General features: G+C 40.5%; 1 protein-coding gene across 1 annotated transcript in view; it reads left to right on the top strand.

Moving 5' to 3' along the window:
• The first annotated feature begins 15,550 nt into the window (after positions 1–15,550).
• The window catches only part of ERG (ETS transcription factor ERG), a 62,067-nt gene continuing 54,441 nt past the window's right edge, over positions 15,551–23,176 (top strand). Inside the window, 2 exon segments of the mRNA XM_075714300.1 lie at positions 15,551–15,577; positions 15,580–15,645. Coding sequence (XP_075570415.1) covers positions 15,551–15,577; positions 15,580–15,645 — 93 coding nt within the window.

The following is a 23,176-nucleotide window of genomic DNA, read 5'->3' as shown; positions in this document are numbered from 1 at the left end:
TTTGGTGAATTTGTTCACTTACCTGAATGCTTCTCTGAGTTTCTGAGTCTATCGTTGGTCACTAGATCTGGTACGGTTGGAGTTTGGCAAAGCTGTTTTTCTTCTGACTGACATGCATTTGGTTACCTGATTTGCTGTTCTCTAAGTGTTGGAGAATGTCCAAGCCTGTGTCAGATTTGTGTATTTTCCAGCAAAACATTCTCATTTATAAGCCTGACTTTTATGAAGCAGAGGTGTATTTTTATTCTGTCAAAGCCCCCAGCTGTAACTCTCCCATGGCCAGACCTGGTGAGGTGCAGGCACCTCAGGACACAGCTGATTTCAGAGATGCCAGTCTCAGCACAGCTTGCAACTCAGCCTGCAGCGTGATGGCCCTTTTATCTGTGCTCAGAGGTGAAAGGGGAAGCAAACAACAGCTGACTGATGGGTGTGATCAGATATGTCCCACGAATCACCTCGTGGCAGCATGGTGTGTCTCTGTTCTGCTGTTATTTTAATGCTGTATACAGGGATGATGTTTGTGACTTTGGGTAGGAGACCACTTTCCTTCTAGTCGATTCACTTAGGTTTTCTTCCTAGTTTTCTAGAAGCTTTCTTAATAATAACTGACATTCTATTAGCTCCCAATTTGAGTTGTTTTTTTCTTCCACTAGTTTCTGCATTTACCAGTAGCAACCTGTATTTCCACCTGCATTTCCCTGCTGACCTTTGATTCAGGAACTTGCCTAAGTACATGCTTAACTTTGAGGATAAGCTTAAATTTCACCAATTTTAATGGGATTTAAGCACGTGCTTAAAGTGAAACCTAAAATGAAATGTCCTTCCTGAATAATGATATTCTCCTGAGTCAGACCCTGCATGCATTGCCTTAGAATAGATCCTGTCTGTCCCTTGAGGATGTTAGACATGCCACATGCATTCAGAAGTGGTTAATCTGATGAAAGAATTCATCTCAAAGTCATAAAGAAACCACAAGTTTCCATCACTTTCAGCCTCCTCAGTCTGCTGCTTTGGTATCGTTGGTCAGCTGCTTGCACTGCAAGGGCATTTGTGTGGCAAGTTTCATACTCTTACAGTTGTATAGGTGAGAGATCTACCTAGCTGCTCACACATAAGAAGCTGGTGTGACTTTTATTTCTTAACTCCGTGCAGATGACCCTCTTTGTGAATGCAGACTGTCTTGTGTACTAGTATTTCGAAAGTGGAAGTTGTCAGATGAAGACCAAAACCACCAAGACTCAAGAAACAGGCACAAGATGATAAAACACAAATACTGCAAAAGAGAGGGCAAGAAGTGGAAGGGGCACATACATTCCCATGACTCTTCTTCCTTGGACAGGCGACACACTGAAAACTTTGAAAAAGGAAGAAATACAGTGTCACTGCACAGCACACTACCATATAAATGTAATGCAGGAGATACGCGCCATTATTCTTGCTTGTGGCGTGTTATTGTAAATGTGACATGGCTCTCAGTATATAGAAACATTTTGTTTTATAAATGTTGTACAATGTTTTGACATTTCCTAATTTTCTCACTTTTTTAAAATAATCCAAAGGAACTCGTGGAATTAAACTCAAATTTGCAAATATTTCAGATGGCTCAGAATTGTATTTTATAAGGGGTTCTTATTCACTTCTCTCCAAAATGTGGGAACAATATCCCCATTACGATATGCTTGCAATTCTCCTCAAAAACCATTCTCCCAGTAAAGTCCTACTCCCTAATGATCTGCTTTCCTAATTTATCCAGCGCATAAGGATGTTTGTTACTCTACTGTATCCTTTGCATTTCCTTAGTACATGCTAAATATTTGGGGAAGGGGGCTCTTTCCGTGTCCTGGCCAGGGAATCACCATGTAATGAAGGAGATTGAAGCCCAAAATAGCATGGTGATTAGAGCATGAATTTATGTAAATATATATGTACTGTAAGGCACTTTAAGGCATGAGATATATTTTAATCTGTGGGTGTTTCAGTTTGAAAATGGCAGGGTAACTTAAAAAAAAAAAAGAAAAAGAAAAAAACCCACAATAACAAAAATTAGCCTGAGGGAGAAAATCCTTCAAATGAAACTTCACCCATAGCAGCTGAATATTTTGTTAAGAGCTGAACACACTAAAACCATCATTGTAATTGAAGAGTCAACTGTTTTGACTTCTTTTGTACAGTCTTTAAAATTAATAACATAAATTACCATGTATGAATCTGGCTATTCATAGTGCACAAAGTTCTGTTGTTTGGTATAAGAAGCTTGCGAAAGCAATCTACTTGTTTTCCAACCTTACTTGAACTAACATGTATAATTTTATTTGTTATCCACTTCAGTTTTGTTTCAAAGGACAATTTCTAGAATGACAGCTTGGTAACATCAGACTTGCTGTAACTTGTGCATTTTTTATTTTTCTATTAGAAGCTCAAGCCAGAAAAATATCCCACTTCTTGGCAGTTGATTAGAACCATTTACTATAATTTTTGACGCTGCAATTATATGGTTCTGTGTCAAATAATACATTCCAAATTCTTTCCTTATGGAGAGAGCTGTGTGGCTGGCAATATCTCGATGGACTTGCTTGGATCATACTTGTGATATTGGCAGATACACAGCTTTGGTTCTGCATATGCTTGGCTTGAACAAAGCCTACACAAGCATAACTTTGAGAGAAATGCATTCTTTTATAACATTATTATTGTGTTATTTGTACTCCAATGGCAAACAAAGCTTCCCCAACCCCCAGATCTGGGGCTGCCGATGTGCAGGACCTGGGATGAGTTTATGATCGAAGGTCCTGATCCAGGAAAGCATCTGACCAAGCGTTATATCACAGTTTGGTTGCTTGTGATTCCTTCTGTCCCACTTTGCACAGGACAATTAAAGAGCGAGCGAGAGGCTGAGCTGGGGGAGTGACTGAATAGTGAAGCTGCTGTCTTGGCAGGTGGCAAGTCCTGCTGGCAGGGGATGGAGGTGATCTGAGTGCTGTGCCTGGGCACGTGCTACGCTGCGGTGGAGAAAGGAGGGGGGGCTTTCCCTCCTCGAAAATTTTGAGAGTCGTGCTCTTTCCTTCCTTCGCTTTCGTGAGAAGTGCCCTGAAAGCAAAGTGTTGAAACAACTTAAAATATCTGTTCAAGGGAATGCCCAATGTTCTCAAAGCCTGCTGTTATTTTTGTTCAGGCCAAAACTACTCAGCAAGTTTGTCCTGAGCTAGCAAATGGTTTCAGCTGTCCCCAAACCACATTCTTTGGCAAATAACTGCATTGCCCATACAGTTTCACCAAACTGTGATGGAAGCATTGCATATGGTAAGAGAACTTTGCCAGACTGGAGCTGCCTTGGAGGGAAACAAGCACTGTGCCTGAGTGTTAGGGTATTAAACCACCAAGCTATCTTAAATACCTGTGGGTAGCCGGCGAAGTAGTTTGATATGGTGCGTAACTCCGTACGAAGTATTGGCACTAACAGCAGTGTCAGCAGCTCAGGGTAGGAAGGTCAATCCATCTGTACAGGACTGTTTTTCAAATGGAATTTTTCTATATTTGGTAAGCCCATTGTCAATATCATGTCTAAAAAAAGTCTGTTGAAGACTCTTTTCCACATCAGACAGGAAAGTCCGGGTTTTCTGAAAGTTGCCTGCATTTTTTTTCACCAGCTGTTTAGGTCTCCTGAAACTCTGAATATCTGATTACACTGGTAAATCTCACAGTTGACTGATGTATAATTGGACATGCAAACCAGTGGCTTCAAGCATTTGTGCCTACGGTATGTGAATGCATGAATAGATGCTCAGTTACAGCTAGAATGAAAATTCTCAGAGAAAGTAAAAATTAAAAAAATAAAGTTCCAAGCCTGCAAAACCACATCCATAAATTCATTTCTTACATTTTATGTAGTCTTCACTGAAGTCAATGAAAATGTAGTGTTCAGTTGTGTAAAGATAAGCCCATATGTAAGTCTTTGCAGGACTGAAGTTCACATCGGTGGTGTTATTTTCAAAACCAAAATGAGATCATTGAAAAGAAATCCAGCAGTTACAGTTGCTAAGTGACAACAATGCAGGTACCAGCAGTGTCCTTTGTTGAACCTAAGAACTGAAAAGCTATGAAATATTAACACTTACAGAAAACATAAATCTTGGTTACTTTGAAGTCTAAGGAGAATTTCCTACTTTACCTTTCCCGTTTCCATTCCCTTTTCTTTTCCCTTTTCCTTTTCCTTTTTTTTAATGCCAGATCATTTAAAAAAATGACACTGACATGAATAACATGTCTTCTCCCCTCTCATAACGCATTTGCCATTTACAAGCCAAACAAAATTCTCACCTCGGTTCTCTTGGTTGTTAAAATAGAATTGTGTATGGAATACTGGTTACAACTTTATGGGTGAAAAGAAGATCGCCTCTCCATCAAGGCAGCCATTCAGTGTAGAGACAGATTTGACTGGAGGGACAGTCTGGGACAGGTTTGTCCTCAAGTCTCAAGGACTCATCTGTCTCAAGTAGATCCTGTCCAGCTTTCATAAGGAAATAGAGCTCTCTGCCCATTCAATGGGGAGGTTGAGAGCTCAAGGATAATCAGCTTTCCACGAGGTTGTGTAGCTCAGCAGGGAGGTGAGAGAGACAAATTGTGTGCCTACCATGGGAAGTTGTGTGCCCACCAAGGAAAAGGCGGGAGGAGTTTTTTGTGCTGCACTGGGTGCATTTTGCATTGCTTTTGGCCACAGCTGCCTGGCACATGGGCACTTGCACAGACCCCGACTGGCTACAGCGCCTTGACTCTTGCACAGCTTCTGTGGGTGATGGGAGGGAGTGGAGGAGTCCTTGGCAGCGGGTGGAAGGATTAGGGGGCAAAGATGCAAAGGAAACCAAACTGCCTTAATGCAACAGCTCCTTTTTGAGAAAGGCAGTAACATTTTAGATAGAAATGTTTTAAAAAGGAACTTCTTCTGTAAGACCAGTCACAGTACATTGTGGGAAATACTGGGCTAATTCTAGAGTAAGGTCAAGTGATTCAAAGTCAGATCCAGCCCAACAGAAGAAGGGATAGTTTAAGCCTTTATCTTTCAGTTGATACAGTCTTTTGAGAAGATGGAGATGAAGAAGTAGACACCCCATGGAGTTGAGTGCCATGAACTGGAAAACTTTGGCATCTTCTAGGGCCAGGCCCAAAACACAGATCCTTTTAGAATAAGTGCCCCATTCTACAGGACTAATGCTGCATACAAAACTTCATTTCTGTTTTACTGGATCGCAGCTAATTGTGAATGGTTGTTGGGAAAGTCACAGGCCACCAAGGTAATTCAACACACATGTTTTAGCAAGTTTTTCACACATGTCTGGCAAGCCTTTCATAGTAGGAGAAGGCTTTAGGGATTCTTTCCCGGGCCTTAAATCATGCATTAAATCCTATCAATTATTGGTTACCTCCCTGTTTCCACTTCTGCTCATTTTTTGTTATTAGACAGTACTTATTGTGTCTTGTAACATGACTTACTTAGAGCCCTTTGAAACTCAGAATTTCCAGTTTGCAGGAAACTCTGATAATGTGTAATTTTGTTTAATTCTCAGTGGGTTGAAACCTTAGTCCCTTTAAGGCAAAAGGAATTTTGCCATCCATGTCTGTGGAAGCAGCGCATTGTCTTACACTGTGTAACCTACAAAGTGCTTTAGGTATGGGTAAAAAGATTGTGATGATGATGACAAATCCTGGGTCTCTAAAAACTCTGAGTTAGAATTATCTTGGCAATTAACTATATTCAGTGATTTTTTTGGAAATGGTAAGCATTTTATGCCCACAGTTTTTATCTATTCAAGTAATTGAGAACTCCTTTGCTCTCTTCCTTGCAGGTGTATTTAGTCCCCAAGAGGAAATATTTTGGTTTATCGATGCCAAGTCCTTTGATTTCACTGTAGTACTTTTAAGATAATAATCTAATTTTCTTGTATGTTGTTGGAAATGTCTTTCTCTAAATGTACTGAGCTTTAGAAATGTGGTCATACGGAAATCAGATCAGGTAGGATTTTATCAACATGGCATTTCTTGGGTGTTGGAAATATTTGGTATTTGTCATCAAGCTTTAGAGATCCAAGGTATGCTGTTACTCTTTAGAATAGTTCACAGGCGCATTTCATTCTGGTAGTAAAAATTTGTTTTATAAATTGCTTGAATAATGCCAAAAGTAGAGAGTTGCCAACAGGCAGTTCCTGGGATCACCCAGTTTCCAAACAAAAGTCCTTTCTCCTACCCAGATGATCCTGCATGACCACCACTGCAGGTACGGGATAAAGCTCCCAAACATGGGATCTAGCAGAAGAGAGAGGAATGAGGGGTTTCATTGCTAGAGAAACAAGTGAGCTATTTGGAGCCCATCATCATGCCGTGATTTGAGACCTATCCTCTCTGCTCTTCAGAAAGCCACAAGAAAACTGCTGTCTCTACAGCCACTTTTGGTTATTACTTCCTCTCAACATATTTGCTCTGCTCTTCAAAAAGGCAATAAATATTTTCTAGGTTAATTGTATAGCTGAGATTCAAGAGAGACCAGTTTTAGTTAACAGTGATTTTTTAAATTATCTTTTTTCTCATGAGGCATGTGCTATTACTGGGTCTTAGAGAGAGCCAGAAATATCAGGCAGTTACAGGAATGTGTGAATCTTGCCCTTTTCAGACCACACAGCCTAGCCTCGGGAGTATTCATAGAAGATGTACTATCACATTTTCCAAGTGCTTAATTTCTATGTATTTTTTGAATCTTGTTGCAAAATAGTTGTTCAATGATTATTGTTTTCATTATTTCAGTGTTTAAAAGGGCCAGCTAAATGTATTCTTCTGTCCTAGATAGAAAAAAGAAAAGAAAATGAAAGCAAGTTACCAGTGCAGTGGTAGTAGTTTGCTTTTATTGTGTCTGTATGCAGCACATGTTTAGTGTTTGGAAACAATGGTGGAAATGGCATCTCCTGCAACCTGAGTTTCTCCTTCATAATTTTGACAAAAGAAGAGTGCTCGTCGAGGAATCTACTTAGTGCATTGCTCCATCAGCCCCCACCCCATTGCTTTTCTAACTGTGCCCTGTCACTTGGAGCCGAGGGTGGCACCAGGCAAGGCGTCCCTACTGCAGACAGGGCAATTAGTTCAGTTTTAACGTAAGATACTATGAGATACCTGGCATGGATTGAGACAAACTACGTAGGCCAAAGTTTTGTTTATATGTCTATTGTTTCTTTTACATTTCCTCTCTTCCCCACTGCTGAAGAATTCACCTTTGGTGAAAGACAGCTGTATAAATGGAAGGAAGCTGATCGATACTGGGGAGAAAGATCAATGGGGAATCCATTTTTTTGCTGTTGTTCAAATCTTGAACTTCATCTGAGTTCATAATTAGCATAAAGATGTATAAAAGTCCTGAGGGTTTCTATTTGTGTCTGTCTGCTGGGGTGGGGATATTCCTGGGTGTGTGCATGTATATCAAGGTGGTCAAAGGGTGGCAGATTTCAGTTATTAAGAATGATCTGGATTAGCCCTGGTCTTTCTGGGTCACTAAGTTTCAAACACAGATATTTCACATCTGTTTCTTGTTCACAGCCACTAACAAAGAAGTGTAATACCAAAGAGTCCCAATTTTAGATGCGTGTCTGGTCCTTTAAGGAATTCAGCTAGTTACTTAGAGAGAGGGGAAAAAAAAGCACAGCTATACCTCCTATTCAAATTTGCAGATTAGGCAAAAGCCTAGAGGTGAAAGGTCAAATAAAACAGTTGAAAGCATTTTCTATAGACTTCCTGGTCATGGAGAGGAAAAAAGAGCACGCAGTCCTCCAAAGCATGCTATAAAAGCCAGAAGAGTGTGAGAGACACTTTAATAGGTTCCATTCTTGATGAAAATCTTGAAATGGCCTCACTAATACGGTGTAGAAATCCAATATGCCTGACATATTTGCTGTGTGCAATGCCCATCAATCTAAGGATAGTAAGACCTTGAAGGACAGTGGTATGTAGTAACCCGTTCAAAATATTGTGTATTTCAGTTACAATTATCTAAAACATTTGGAAGAAAGTGATGAAAAATGTTGGCCTTTGCCCTCATAGTTATTTCTTTTTTCCTTGCAGAGAATTTGCTTTTTTGAAGTGTTTTGGTTTGGGGTTTTTTATGTGTCCTGTGGTATCATTGTCACTTAACCAGCTTTAAATTAGCATCAAACATAAAACAAATAGCTTTCATATCAGTGGCAACTTTCAGCCAAAGGTTTCAGCGCACTTTCATTATTAATCCATACAGCACTCCTTTGGCATTTGGCGGTACAACTGTTAACATTTTGGAGATGGGAAGATTAAGGAAGAGTGAAAGTTGGGTGAGATTCATCTCATGTAAGCAGAGTTACTCAAAAGCTGGGTGTCTCAGGTAATCATACAGGTTCCCTTTGTAGGTAATGGAGAGAGAGAGAGAAGAACTTTGAAGGTGCGATTCATCTCTCCTCTTTTAGATACCTGTTGTAGGTGAGACTGAATGACACGATGAAGATAGTTGTATTGGGGACTGCAGAAGTAGTCTTGGAGAACTAGCTTAGTCTGAACACGTCATTTAAAATCATTGAAGCCTGATGAAGTGAATCCCACTTCAGCCATAGCGATTCAATTCCCTGTCTGCAAATGAGTGTGTCAGCACTTCCCTGTTACGAAGTACATGAGTTGACTATTGCAAATAACTCCAGTGTCAATATAATAGTGACTGTGCCAATGTAATTCATGTAAACAGAGCTCCCATTTCATTTCCCATTTCTGTGGTGCTTTTTTTTTTTTATATAGAGAGTATAGCTGGTCTCCAGAAGTGATCAGAACAGAAAAGGTGGGCAAACAGTGGTGTAGTCACCAAAAATATTTTGGTTGATAGAAGCTTAAATAGTGTGAGTCATAGTTAGGCACCTGGACTTGGTAAATGAAGTGCTTTTTGGCTTTCACTTTGAAAACTTACAACATTTCATTTCTGTAAAACTTTGTCCATTGGAAAACAATCCATTCTTGATAGCTATTGCTCCATTAAGTAAAGTTAAAAAAATATCGTGTTGCCTCCAAATCAGGCCAACTTCTTAGCTCTGCCACCGAGTGAGGTGAATTCATTGCTATGACAGGAGGGAAGGTGGGGATGGGGGAAAGATGTGAAGGGACTAATTGGCCGAACAGATTGGAGCAGCTGAAGGTAGTGCGTGGGGTGACTGGAAAGGAAGCAAAGGCAGGAGAGTGGGAAGACGTTAAGTCGTAACCAGCCTGGAGGGCAAAACTGACAGCGGGTGCCACCGCAGCAGGAAAGAATGTCTTTTATCTGCTTCTGTTAAAATACTCTTTTTATTAAAAGAAGTAATTTCTGACTTTGGAAAGAGCTGTTCATTGCGTTGTGTTGGAGGAAACAATGCAGCCAGGCGAGCCAGCAGCTCTGCTTTAGAGGGGCACGGAGCACCCTCTAGTGACCAGCGCTGCCGAGCTGCCCGCGGCTCCCGAGGCGCGCCAGCTGGGACCAGAGAGGTCGAAGGGATGAGGACATGTTCCTCCTTGCTCCGCTGTGGTGTGGGACCTGATGGTAAAGGAAATGAGAAGCAGGAAAGTTTGGAAACAATGCTGGTGGAAAGGGTGCTTTTCGTGGGATGCATGCTGTGTTGCCCCAGTGGCCGGGTGGTGATAATTAGTATTAATTATGCGGCTTTTACGTGGGCTGCTTGCTTTGACATAGTAATTGGAGTTTGGCGAAAGCAAATGCCCCACTTCGCTTCACTTAGAGTAGCGCCTTCCTCCCAGAGTTGACCTCCACATTTCCAGCCATGGGTCAACGGGCATGTGCCCACCCCAGAACTGGACCCCATTTTTCCCAGGACGGAGTTTGTCCTGTGCCCTCAGACCTGGTGCTGCATCAAACCCACTCAGGCGTGGAAGGAAGAGGTCCCTTCAGCAGCCCCAAAGGCCCAACAGTCCTGGAGATGGGGGACGAGAGTCCATCACCCCGGAGAGCAGTGCCTGAGCTGCTGGCCCTGCAGCCCCTCCGGCAGGCTGTGAAACTCCGTTGTTCTCCTGAGCGCCCCTGTTTGTTTCCTTGCTAAAAGCCTATCTGTGAGAGCTTTCTTTGTGGTGAGGGGAGAGTTTCCCCTTCTGTGAGCAGATTTACTGACATTTTCTTCAGAGACAGCTGAAAACTGTGAATTAAAGGGAGGAAGTCCTGCTGAAGGGCTTGCTGAAAACTTGGTAAGAGTGTAATTGGCTCTCACACACTGAGCTGAGTATGGCCAAACTGATGTTTGGAGCTACATTTAAGCAAAATGCTAGGTCTTTTTTAGAGGATTAAGACCTTTACAGGTGTATCGGCATGTGCCATGAAGTAACATTAATTTGCCCGAATTTCTTGAAATCTGCTTCCAAAAACTGCAACACAAAGTCTTTTATTGTACTCAAGTTTTTTGATTTATAGCCTGCTTCTAGAGGAGAACCTCCTTTTTACCGCTAATGTTGGTAAGAGGAACAGAGCTCACTTTTTCTTTTCTCTTCTCTGTTCTTTTCTTTTAATACTCACATCTGCAGACACTGTATATATGCGTACTAAGCATAACACTCAAGGAGAATGTGTCTCCAGCTTGCCCAATTATTTACCCAGAGTTATTTGTAATGTAAAGAAATCTGTACAACTAAAGTGAAGAAGGCCACATTATTAGCAGTACTAACAACATTTTGAAAGTAAAAAGGAGAGAAGCTATCCAGGCAGACTGCGGAACAGGCGTTGTGAAAGTAAAGGATACAGCGGCACTAGTGAGGATAGCAGAGTGCGCCTCTAGTGTCTTGGTCAGCCCAGGCTGAGAGCAGTGTTCTTGGTTTACCTCCCAGACAGCAAGGTGGGTTGCAGATCTGTTTACATAGGGAATATTGCAATATATTTCCTACATCCTAATGCTCTAGCGGATACGATATAAAAAAATCTGAGGGCAGAATTGTTTATCAGAGTTAATAGTGGTGTTTCAAATAGCATGAGAAATGGTCTGTTTGGAAATACGTGTTTAGGTGCGTATCTGCATATTGAACATATTTCTGGTACATCCTAGAAAGGATGCAACAAGCAAAACAACTTTTTTCTTTGAAATTCATCTTCTTTGTCTAGGATCTTGTCTAATCACTTCTTTTGCATGGTCAGACCAAATCTTTAGGTCTGTACAGGGCCGTGTTGGTTTAAGTAGGCTTAGATCAGCACAGATCGGATCCTTTGTCTCCAGTTTAGAAAGCTCTTCTCTAAAGAGGGAGCTCTTTAGTCCTAAAGGTAGAAGGCATTTTAAGCCTGTTTGTATTCAGGAAAGAACTTAAGCACAGCTGTAATTCTAAAGCATGTGCAAACCCCCTGTTTTGATCAAGAAACTTAAGCGCATGTGTAATGTTAAGCACATGCAGTAGTGTTTTGTTGCTCTGTGGTTTCCAGATGCAGGCTTGAATGTAGAAGAAAATTCCAACAGAAAGGAGCCCAGACAAATTAGGGTGACAAGCTTGAGAGACAAATTAAGGGGGGAAGGGAATGTTAGGTGACTTGTGTGTATTTTTGGTACTTTTTTGTGTTCTCATTCTGTTTGTTGACCAAGCTGCATTTTTTCAAACTCACACAGCATTATTTCAGACAATAGCACATAGTTGCCTAACATAACAAAAACATATTTTCTTTCTATTTAACCTTAACAAAATGCAGAAAAGAGACAAATAGTAGAAGTGTTTGTACTATTTTTCTTTTGCAACTGCATGACAGTGATTTGATAACCCAATATTTTCCTTTCCTTACAGTACCAGGGCTCTGTCTTGCAATTGGATCGACATAAGCATAAGCACTCAGAAATCTGCCTGTGGGTATTAGCTTGAAAGTCAAATAAACTTCATTGAATTCTTTGGCACAGAATGTGTGCCAGTTTAAAATGGCAAAATCCTTACCAGGCTGTGGGCTCTGTAAAACTTACATAATAATAATAGAGCTCAGCAGAGTCTGATTTTGCCTGCCATATGCTTCAAAAAGCCCCATCTAAATCAAGAGGAAGTTTATCTATACGGAGGTAGGCTGGAGAAGAATCATTACTAAAACCTGCTTGTGAATGAATTTGTTGGATCCCACCCACTGGAGAGCTGGAACTAATACTTCAAGTCTCTCAATATATTTGAGAAAAAACCCAAAATATTATGGGCTTAACTGGAGTGGAAGTCACCCAACTGAAACATTATACAATGCTTTGAAATTTCAAGAAAAAGGTTCTAATCTTTTGGCTGTCTTGCTCATTGTTTGGAGATGAAAAGGGAGGAAATCAACATCCCCATGAAATACAATTACTGTAAATTGCTTTCTTTTCATACTGTTCGTAATGAAAATAGGAAAGTTACCAGAAGTTAGTTACCTACTCTGCAGAAACACAGTAATTCGGTAGATGTAGACTCCAAGACATTGAACAGTGTATTCAGCACTGGATTTCTGTATGAATCAACCAATAGAGAATATAAACTATTGCACAGCAGTGCTGACTCTGGATTGCTCTGAAGTGACCAGAAGTCATCTTTGCAGTGGATGAAATCAGAGCTCCTTAAAGTAAACCATAAGCTCAAGCTGAATGTGTACAGGGAGTTGATCCTGTGGCACCTGAGGATCCAGAGCGGGGTGGAAAAGCAGGGTGTCTGCTCTCCCCTTCCCAGTGTCTCCGTCGGGATCTGGAGTCTGCTGGAGGCTTGCTCGGCCCCTTGGGCTGGCTGAGGAGGCCCTGAGGCTTGTGAGGCAGCTGGAGATGAATTGGGATACAGGCCCAGTTGGGAGACACACCAGTAAGCTTGAAACAGGGACTCCGCAGGGGCAGCTCTGCCAGATCCTGATTGCACTGGTCCTGTGTCACTCCGTTGTGTTCAGGGATTTCCAGCTCTGCGGTCCCCATGGGGCACCTGGAAGCGAGGATTTCCCAGGACCTAGTGGGTGGCAGAGCCGTTCTCCTTAGCAGGGGCAGGTGGTCGAGCCTTTTCTGCCCTGCCTTGCGTGAGATGGAGCAGCGCCCGCAGGACGAACGCCCGAGGGCCAAGCAGGCAGCGCTTCCTGTCCTCTGGGTGCATCGCTGGAAAAGTGCATGGCCGCGTTTCACCTTCTTCGGGTCAGGATAGGAGGGGAAGAGTGAACTGGGACTTACCGCTGTCATTGTGTACCATTTGGAAAAAATGCATACCAAATGCCAGCAGTCATCACCAGTTACAGAACAACGCTCTGATTTCCTTTTCTTTTCCTAAGGAGCCGGAGAGGAAGGCATTGGGAGAGGGTGAGGTCATCTGCCTCCACTAAATAACACTATGCCAAGCCATCACTATTTCTTGTTCTTTTTTATCATACTAGAGTCCCTGGTCAGAGGGCAGGACCTTATTACAGTGGGAATTATCTACCTGGTGCTGCAGTGCTTTCAAGCAGCATGTCCATGGTTTGATGTTGTTATAGGAAGCACTGAGAAATCATAAACCAGTTACAGTAGGACCAGCTTTTAAAAATTACAAGGTTATTAAAAAATCAATACATTCTGACTTCTTTTAATTTTTCTTTTAATTTTTGAGGATCTTATTTTCAAGCTTTTCTCTTCCAGCTGAAAGCTCAGAATCTCTTGACACCCTGTCTTTTAAAAAAACACAAAATGTTGCAAGACTCATAAGAGCAAGAGGATTGTGCCAGCACTGGATCCTAAGTGGTTCTTTACACGTGGACTTTTACGCTGGCTGCTATTGTGGAAACACCTTGCCTTTCTTATTCCCATCCTTTTTTTCTTTTCCCAGTTCAGGACTCCTAGGCAAGGGTCTGGGACAGGGACTGTATTTTGTTTGCACAGCTGGTAGTTTTGGGGTGCCCTGTGACTGCCAAGTGCTACAAAAGGACAAATAAAAATATAACACTGAATAAAAAATGACTATCACACTCTGACCGGGAACGGAATTGCCAGTGAAACTATCTCATTTTCATGCATGGATAGCGCTGCGAAGTAAAGGAAGAGCCTGAAAATTTAAGACCATTTATGGCATTCAGGCATTTGCTTTTGACACGTATGTCTTTCTGTGACTTCCTTTCCTCAGTAAAAAAGAGGCATCAAAAAGAAATGATTGTCTCCAATCTACTTGCTTCTTCTCTGAGAAAAAAGATGTGCTAGATCAGATAGGCTAGAAAGTGTCAATAGCTCAAGAATCCAGGAATGAAGTTAATGGACAAATATAGATGTGGTGTAAGTGGGGCTAGACTTCATTAACATATTTGGAGTTACACCCGCTTATACCAAGTGTGGCTTTGGCCCTGAATCAGCAATTCCCCAGTGAATAGACTGCATGAAACTAGTGCTGAATTTGGCCCATTTCATCTGACATCTGCATCCTGCCTCAAAGTGGCATGTCACACTTACTGCACATCAGATCACACCTGCCCAGGCAGTCACAGGCAATTGACTTTTTTGTTCAAAAAAAAAAAAAAAAATTTAGCCACATATCATCAAGAAAAACAACATTGTTTTAGGACTCTTATCTCTTCACTCCCAAATATCCTGTTTCTTCGAGCTGCAGTGGCCAGGACCAATAGAAACCTCTTCCTGCCATTGGCTGACTTCATTTCCCAGAGTTAGCACAATCTCATCCGCTCTAAACAACCTCATCAAAACTTCTTTCTGGTCAGAGCGAAGCAATAATTATTATTAGCAATTATTAGCGATCAATAATCTTGATCACATTATGGCAAGCACTATTAAGGTAAGAAAGGGGTACCTTTTTTGTTGGAATTATTTTCAGTGGCATGTTCTTTGGTTTCCTTTATCAACCTAGATAAGTTAGAATTGGGCAACACCCCCACTGCCACAATAGAGGACAACAAGATTTCCTTTGTACTGCCTAGTAAATTTCCTTTTTCCTACTCCAACCATCCGCAAGGCTTAAAAACTTCAAACTCGGAAAAAAAATTGGTTTTTTTAAATTCACTGTTCAGTGCTGTGGATTGCATATGCGAAGCCCTTTTATGAGAGCTTCTGAAATTTCTTGTAGGTATCATTCTGACAACTTGGATGTGTTTGCGGACTGCCATAAGGGGAGAGGGTGCGCACTGGAAGGAAAGAAAGGGTTCCTAAGAGTACTAACCTTTTGGATACTTTTAAATGTTTCTCTTGTTGATGGGGCACAAATACTAGCAAGCGGGAGTGAGAGGCACCAGCTCTAGTTTCTCTCTCGTGCAGGTGTTAATTATGTGCTTTTCTAGAAACTCTTATGCTGCTACTCGGGACCTTTCTGAATGTTATTTTAATGGTGGCGGCAAGATCTCATGGGTGTGTTCTTTTTGTTTTAATTTTTTTGACAATAAAATTCTCTTATTGGCTTATAAATTGATCTCAGTGCATGGTTTGTTTTTTTAAGAATGACTTTGCTGAGTTTTTCAGGTTGTGTCACTTAGAAAGTTGAATAAATCTATGTGTCTATCTATCTAGTTTTTGCTTCTCTGTATGTTGCAATGGATAGCAGTTACAGATATAGCAATAGCTGTGATTAATTGCAGAAGTATAACTGTAACTAAATGCTTTGTGATAGTGAAACTAATTTTATGTGAAGAGCAAACCAACGTGTACAGTGAGGACTCTGCGGCGTTGTATTATCAGATTTGGGATCAAGGTATTTGTTTTCTTCGTGGTATTATGTATTTCTGTACTTTTCTAATTATGCCAGAGATTTAGTAAGAGATACAGAATAGCAGCGGTGCCTGGCCATTAGCTAAATGGAGCTGCAGTTTGATTTCTCAGTAACTTCTGCTTAGATGTTTACATTTTGAAGATCATTTGATGCTTTTTGCTATAGTTTTTGAAATCTGGAAGTCTTGCCTGAAGACAATGTGATTAAAAAAACCTAATGAACCTTCTCTTTTTGCAATCACTGATGCTTTCAAGAGGCTGTCTATGGAGACAAAGATCTGAGTCTCCTCTACATTGCTTGCCAGTATCTATTATATGCTAAGTAGCTCCTGAAACAGCTGAATTCCCTTTGGTTTTGCTGCGCATTGCAGAGCACACAGGACATGACAGGCGCTTTATGAAAATCTTGAGGGTTCGGGGAGTCAAGTTTTGCCTTGTTAAAAGAAGGGATATGTGTTGAGATACTAATGCTGTTTTTTGCATCTATTAATCAGAATGCACTGTCAATGTTGATGGGAAATTTTTTTCCAAAAATGATGGTACAATGAGATTAGGTGTTGTATGCATTTTGAGGAGCTCTTATTATTTATTTTTTTATGTTTTGTGTTGGCTGACTTATAGTAGGGTAAATGATTGTAAACAATATCTCACCGTTATTATTTTACCTCCGCCTTACACTTACAGAGGTGAGAAGAGACTGTGTGCAGCTGTGTATTATGCAGCCCGTTAATGCAATGCAGACAGCAAAGCCTCCTGAGTGGAAAAAACGTACAATTTTGTCTCCTCATCTGGGAGTGTGAAACTTGCAGGGGGGAAATAGGCACCCCAAAATGTTGAGGATTTTGGTGCCCACAGTGCTGGGAAGGCCTTATATTCTGAAGCAAGGATTTTATTTCTGCAAGTGCAAAATGTAAAATGACTGGAAAGAAATGACAGGTGCTTTGTACTCTAGATGCAGGAAATGTACTCTGACATGAAGCTAAGCCAGTCCAAAGAGATTCAATTCCTCTTCTATACTAAGTACATAAAGAAGTCATTTAACTGAGAGGTTTCCAAAAAAAAGAAATTCCCTTGAAGGCCAAATGGTGTTTGTGCTTTTGCTAAACAATTATGTTTAGCAAATGTTTTTTGCAATTTCAATATAATGGCCCGTGTTGTCTGCTGGCAATGGGTAGCCCAGCTATCCCAACATAGGCAACAAGAGGCTCTGGCCAAGGTAGGTGGAAAGCCTTATCTGGGATCTCTGTGCTGGGAATTCACTCTCTTCTTTAGGGAAGCTGTGGAGTCATTATATGTCAAAATTGGGTTGTGAATGGCTATGTATTTGTTCATTAGACCAGCCGGGTTAGCTCAGTTGGTTAGAGCATGGTGCTAATAACGCCACAGTTCACAGGTTCAATCCCTGCTTACTGCAGGGGGGTTGGGCTTGATGATCTCTCAAGGTCCCTTCCAACCCAAAGCATTCTATGATTCTATGATTCTATGATAACTGGGTAGAAATTGCTCTAAATGTACACACATGCAAAGGTGGCCTTCCAGTGAAACTTTGATTCATCCTTTTGTTATCACAAACCTGCAGACAGACCCATGGGACACTCATCAGAAACCAGGCTGGCTTAACTGGGGCTATCTCTGAAGGCGAGCATTTGTGTAAGTTTTCTAACACTGGGGTTGACGTCACGAGTGTGTCTTTACTGTGAGATAAGTCTCATCTCATCCCCTGCCTTCCTTCTGCTGCCCCCTTCCCCTTCTCCCCATGACAGGGAAGGTCATGGTGGAAGGTTTCTCCTAAGGAGGAGGACAGAGCAGTGCCTTTATCCTAGGCTCTGACATGGATGGCTTGCTTTAATTCTGACCTTTACACGATAAGAGCGGCCACCCTTGCTCAGGCCAGGGCCAGCTCCCGTGCAGGGCGGCATAAGAAGCTGCAGAGTGGAGAGTGGTGGGAGAAGGCGTGCGCCTCCACAGCCACGATTTTGGTTTCACTAGGTAGTGAGGGGGGCTGATATTTCTAATGCATTCGCTTCACTATACCTGGCATGCACACGGGTAATCTCACTGTTAAGTTTTTTGGAATTTGAAGGACAAAATGCTTTTTTCAGGTTTTTCAAGTTTTTTTCAACAGTCAGGATTTCAGCAGTAAGGCGACACGTTTCCTTCTGGCACAAGTAGTACCTGACAGATACGTGCAGTAGCACAACGGTGCAGGGCACTGAAGATGATGAATATCAAATGAATACGGCACTGCTAATTATAAGCATCCCACTAGTTACTGTAAATACAATTTCAGAAAATATCAAAGGCTTCTGAATTAGGCATCTGTCTTTTTTGGTGGTTCTCTTTAATACAATGGAGCGAAAATTACTCAAGTGTTACCTTGGAATGAAGGAAAAATACTTATCCTGGAGGTAATTTTGTTTTTTTTCCCCATTATCCCAGAGTGGAGGAAAGAACATTAAATAGAAAAATATAACTAGAATTCTACTTCCTTGCCATGTAGCAAGCCTTGTTATATTTCTCTCCCTGCCTGCCAATGCAATTATTCTTAGAAAAACTATTCAGCAAGTCATCTTGACTTTGCAATGACTTAGTGGTTACACTTGTAAATATTTCTTTTACTCTAATTTACTTCTAAATATGCACATATCCACTTTTTATTATTGATTTGTAATGTTCTAGTCACATGGAAGCTATGATTTCTAGGAGAAAAAGTCTGTGTGTTTGATAAAGTACAGGAGAATCTTTGTGGTTTCTAAGGCTTCAAAGAGTATGGATATACTGATTAAAGTAGTATATAGTGGCAAGATTTTTTTTTTTTGTGAGAAATCTTAGTCTGTGCTTCTCTATAGTATTACTTTTCTCTCACTTTCTCATAGAAAATCTAAGTACTCGCTTAAATATTTCTAAATCCAAGGAAAGCTGGAGACAGTTAAAAAAAAATTGTTCTTGGCATATGGAAATGTTTAAGTCTTTGTTTAGAGGACGGCATCTGCACTGAATCCAACAAAACTAATACAGTAATTTGTACTTCTGTTCCTTGCATTAACAAAATTATAAAGATTATTGTCTTTTTAGTCTCATCTCAGTTAGCACGTGATCCAATGGTATATTAAACTTTAAGCCTCTAAATACTTCATTGGCTTTGGTGATAGGACACAACCCTCTTAAAGCTAAGCACACACCTGAGTGCTCTGGTGAGTCAGAAGCAAGAACACAAAGAGTGCCTTAAATCACTTAGCCTGATCTTGCACTCCTTAATTCAAAGTTTCCACCAATGTCATGAAGATTTTATTCCAGTAAAGGCAGTAGAATCCGACCTGTAATTATTTCCAGGTAAAATAGTATTTCTGTCTCAAATACAAATGTACGATTTCAAGGAAGAAATAGTCATGTAAGAACAGAAGAAGATATTTGGGGGATTTTTGTGTTGTTTTCTTTTGCTTTTAATCAGCAGTCATTTAACTCAATCTGATTTGTGGCTATATATGCCAAAATGAAGTCAAATATAAGGATTTTGCTTTCCAGAATTAAGTCCCCAGGCAAGGAACAACAGCTGGAAAATGTGTATGTTTTACTGTCTGTGTTGGTTTGTTTGTTTGTTTTTTTCTTAACAAGAACTATATTATCTCTTAACCAAATGTTTTTCAGCAAGTTCCAGGAGTTACAAAAGGCCTTTCAGAAACAATGTTAAAAAAATCAAGTGCTCTTGGAGAATGACTTGCTGAAAGATAAATACAGAAGTAGTTTTGAGAATGTGAATGCCAAAAGAAGATATTTATTTTCCAAGTGACAGTTTATAATCCAGCAAAAATATATAATGCTGTTCACTCAAAAAGAAGTAGGCTTCATAATGCAAGTTTCTAAATCAAGCCAACAGAATTATTTTGAAGATCAGCAAAGTGGAGAAAAGAAAAAGAAAAAATGGGTTTGTATCACTTGTATTATCAATGTTAACAAAGTAAAAGTGATACAGTAGAAAATACCACATGCCGTGACAAACCTTGTCAAATTAACAAAAATCTTTTAATTGACTGCAGTGTGGTTCCTATCAGATTCATCGTTAACTATTTAAAAATTAATTTCTTTTGATAGGTAATTATACAGTAGAGAAATACTAGCAGGTTTTCACGTTGTCAGTAATGAAAAGCCAATGGTCTCACAAAATGACGTGTTCTGCTAGTCATCCTGCTGTCCTTAATATATATCTGTGTATTATAGAAGAAATGTTGACTGTTCAAAACACTGACAATGATGCAGGAACTTTGAAGCGCTTATATGAAAATTATTTGAAAAGTATTCTATGAATAGTCTATTTATATATACTATGAATAGTACTTATATGAAAAGTATTAATCCTTTCCTTAAAGGATAAATGTGTCTTTATGGTTGAAGGGGTTTTTTTAAATGTTGTAACCAACCCTGCCTGAGGTTGCATAGTGCTGTGTCCCTCAATTTATTCCCCCCTCTTGCCCCCCTTAAAAGAAGGTCTGTATAATCCTGTAAACAACTCATCACAGTGAACAGAGGGAGAAGTTTCAGGAAATCTGCTGAGATTCAGGTTGCAAACCTGTATCACAAGGAAGTTACCTCTCTGCTTGGCATGCGTCCTTAGGCACCAGGTTGCTGATTTTTACTATGCACATAGTCATCCTATTAGAAACATTAAACATTGCTTTCAGGAAAGGGATATTAGTTGGTAATAAACAAGTAATATTTGTAATGGTTTTTAATAACTACTGTGTACAAACCAGTGATTACCACTTCTGGTAATTATCATGTCATAAATCTAATTTGTTTCAAAGTAAAATGAGTAAAATGACAATTATTGTCATAAAAATGTCATTGAACGTTAAAAGGTAAAAAAGAATCATGAGCAATAGCAATTTTTTAAGGCTAGGCTGAAGGACACAGCAAGCAATCATCCACATATAGTGGACCAGGCAAATGGTCTTTTGGAATGGTGACTTTTGGAAGTTAATGAGTGGAAGGAATGCATATGATACGATGTCTCCCTTCATTGGCAATGTATGTTTATGTGTATTGAGTGTATATCTCACGTGATGGGTGGGAAATGGTGTCACTAGGCTGGCGTAACCTTTTCACACTAGGAAAAGACCTGGCTTGCTTAGTTAAATGTATGTGTTGCCAGGTTAGGCAGTGCCTGATAGATGGGAAGGAAATGCAACAACAAATTACAAGGACTGGGTATATGCAAATACCTGCAGGAAGGGGTGGTGAATAACTATTTATGGGAAGTGGCAGAACTCTTTAAAATGACCTGACTTAAGAGAGATGAGAGAGCAAGATACAGAGAAACAGTGCTATAACTGGGAAAAAAGCCACAGGAGACTGGAAATGTTTTGTTTGACAAATCCCTAATTACAGCTGTGCTGAGAGAAACAAGAGGCAGCATATTAATTCTGCATGGAAGATTTTGCATAGCTGTAGTGCTAGCCTGTAAGATTTTTTTAAAACCTCATTCTTTAGAGTTGAAAAACATCTTTTTTTAGACAATATGTTTATTACCTTGATAAACAGTAAAATGCTGCCACAGCAATTACCTTGATGATAAAGAGACTGTAGACAGATACTTCCTGCGTTCATTTCCTACCCAGATAAGTCGCCAAAATCAGGGACTACCGATACAGGAAATGCTTTCAATAGGAACTTCCTATCTGTTAATATCTAATTCACTGAAAAGATCTAAGCCCTTCTTGTCTGATATAAAGGTAATGTTCTGCCTGTTACTATTTAAACATTTAAGCCACAGTACAACACATCTGTTTGTGTAAAAATTTAAGACCAATGCTTTTACATTGGACTATGCAATACCAGGGTTTTTCTCTGCAATAGTAGGAAAAGTGGCCCTGCATTTTACAATACTGCAAATCAGGATGCTTCAAAATACATTGTCATTCTGTGAGATGAAGAGCAAGCAACCTCCCCCCAACTCCTTGGTGCCTGCATCCTTTCCTTACTTGTATGCATCACCAAGTAAACTATATGGTTCACTAGCCCTTGAGGTGGACTTCTCCAACAAATAGTTCAGGGCATGTTCTGGATATGTGAAAGAGTCACGGCCATCTCTTGCAATCCACAGTGACATATATTCAACTGAAATGACTGAAATGGAAATTTTGCTGCATTGTACAGAGAAGTAAAACCATGACTAACCTGTATGTTTGATTTTCTGCTAAGAAAAAGAGAAACCTAGAGCACAAGAAAAGTAAACAAAGAGAGAAAACCTCCATTGCTAATCATAACTTCAGGGTAATTGCTTTCAGGCACTTTAATAGAACAAATGAGTATTTATGAAACCTGAAGTGAAATTGGCCAAAATGAAGTCAAAAGTATTTGGCCAATGGCTTGACTGGGGCCAGGCTTTCACCCAAATTATTCAGGAGCTCAGCCCAAATTTTGTGCACTGTTTTGCCAGTGATTCCCCTGGAGTAATTCCAGGTTTCTGCCACCGTGATTGAGATTGGTATCTTGGCCTTCCCCATAGAGTTGAGTAGTCATTTGCTATTGTGGTTTCATATATATCGCGCCTGTTCATCTTTGAAGAATAGACCCACCTTCAGTTGTCTCCTCAGACTACTGCGGGAAAGGCAGTTGTTTAAATTCATGTTGTGGTCTAACAGGCTGGGAATCTGAGGTTGGATTTACAGACCCTTCCAGAGACCGCATCACTTGGAGCCATCCGACGGGAGAGCTGGTCCTGTGGGGACCTGACCCAAAAGCCCAGTTACTGCAGATGGGTTCTGCAAGTTGAAGTTAGTTTTGACAAGTAATTTCCACAAGGCCACGGGTGAAGAAGCTCTAGGAAGTTGCCCCTTGGCTTTGGGTTCACACGGGTGTTGGGGAAATAGACGCTCTGTCCTGAAAGCAATGCTCCTGGGATGTGGTTAGCCACCTCTTATCTACTTGCATACATTTTTATTATTGTTAGTCTTTGGCGTATTCGTATCAGCTTCCCTCATGCATAAGGTATTCCCTTGGAAGTGCTCAAAATTGTTGCTTTTTACTAATCAGATCAACTCACTGAAGTGGTGGCCAGAGACATTTTTCACATTATTTCCATACAGCCATTACCTTTTAAAAAATTTTCCTGCGATTTGTCATCAAGGCACCGTTACATGTACCATTTACATGGAATTCAGAATCTGATTGTTTAGTCTACGTAAAGGGGGAAAAAAGAGGGGGATCCTGTGCCTTTAATGTTGTTTATAACGGTTGGACAGAGCTTGTCAGGTGAAGGTTAATTGCTCTCCAGTTAAAGCAGTTCTCTGCACAGATGGGTTATCAGGGCTGAACACTCGTTACAAGATTAATCTCATTTCCGACAAGACTTCCCTTTCCTTCAACTGATTTTTGCTCAGCCATTGGACCTGTCACCAGCCGTTAAAAGAAGGGTGGGTTACCTCTGGGATATTAATGCTTGTGTGCAGTGAAACAATACAAAGTGTGTGTCATATCGGTAGGGAACATCTTTAGGAGACAGCACATTTCAGTGC

Source organism: Pelecanus crispus, chromosome 1 (genome assembly GCF_030463565.1).
Source record: "Pelecanus crispus isolate bPelCri1 chromosome 1, bPelCri1.pri, whole genome shotgun sequence".
NCBI lineage: Eukaryota > Metazoa > Chordata > Aves > Pelecaniformes > Pelecanidae > Pelecanus > Pelecanus crispus.
This window is presented reverse-complemented; position numbering and strand designations above follow the sequence as displayed.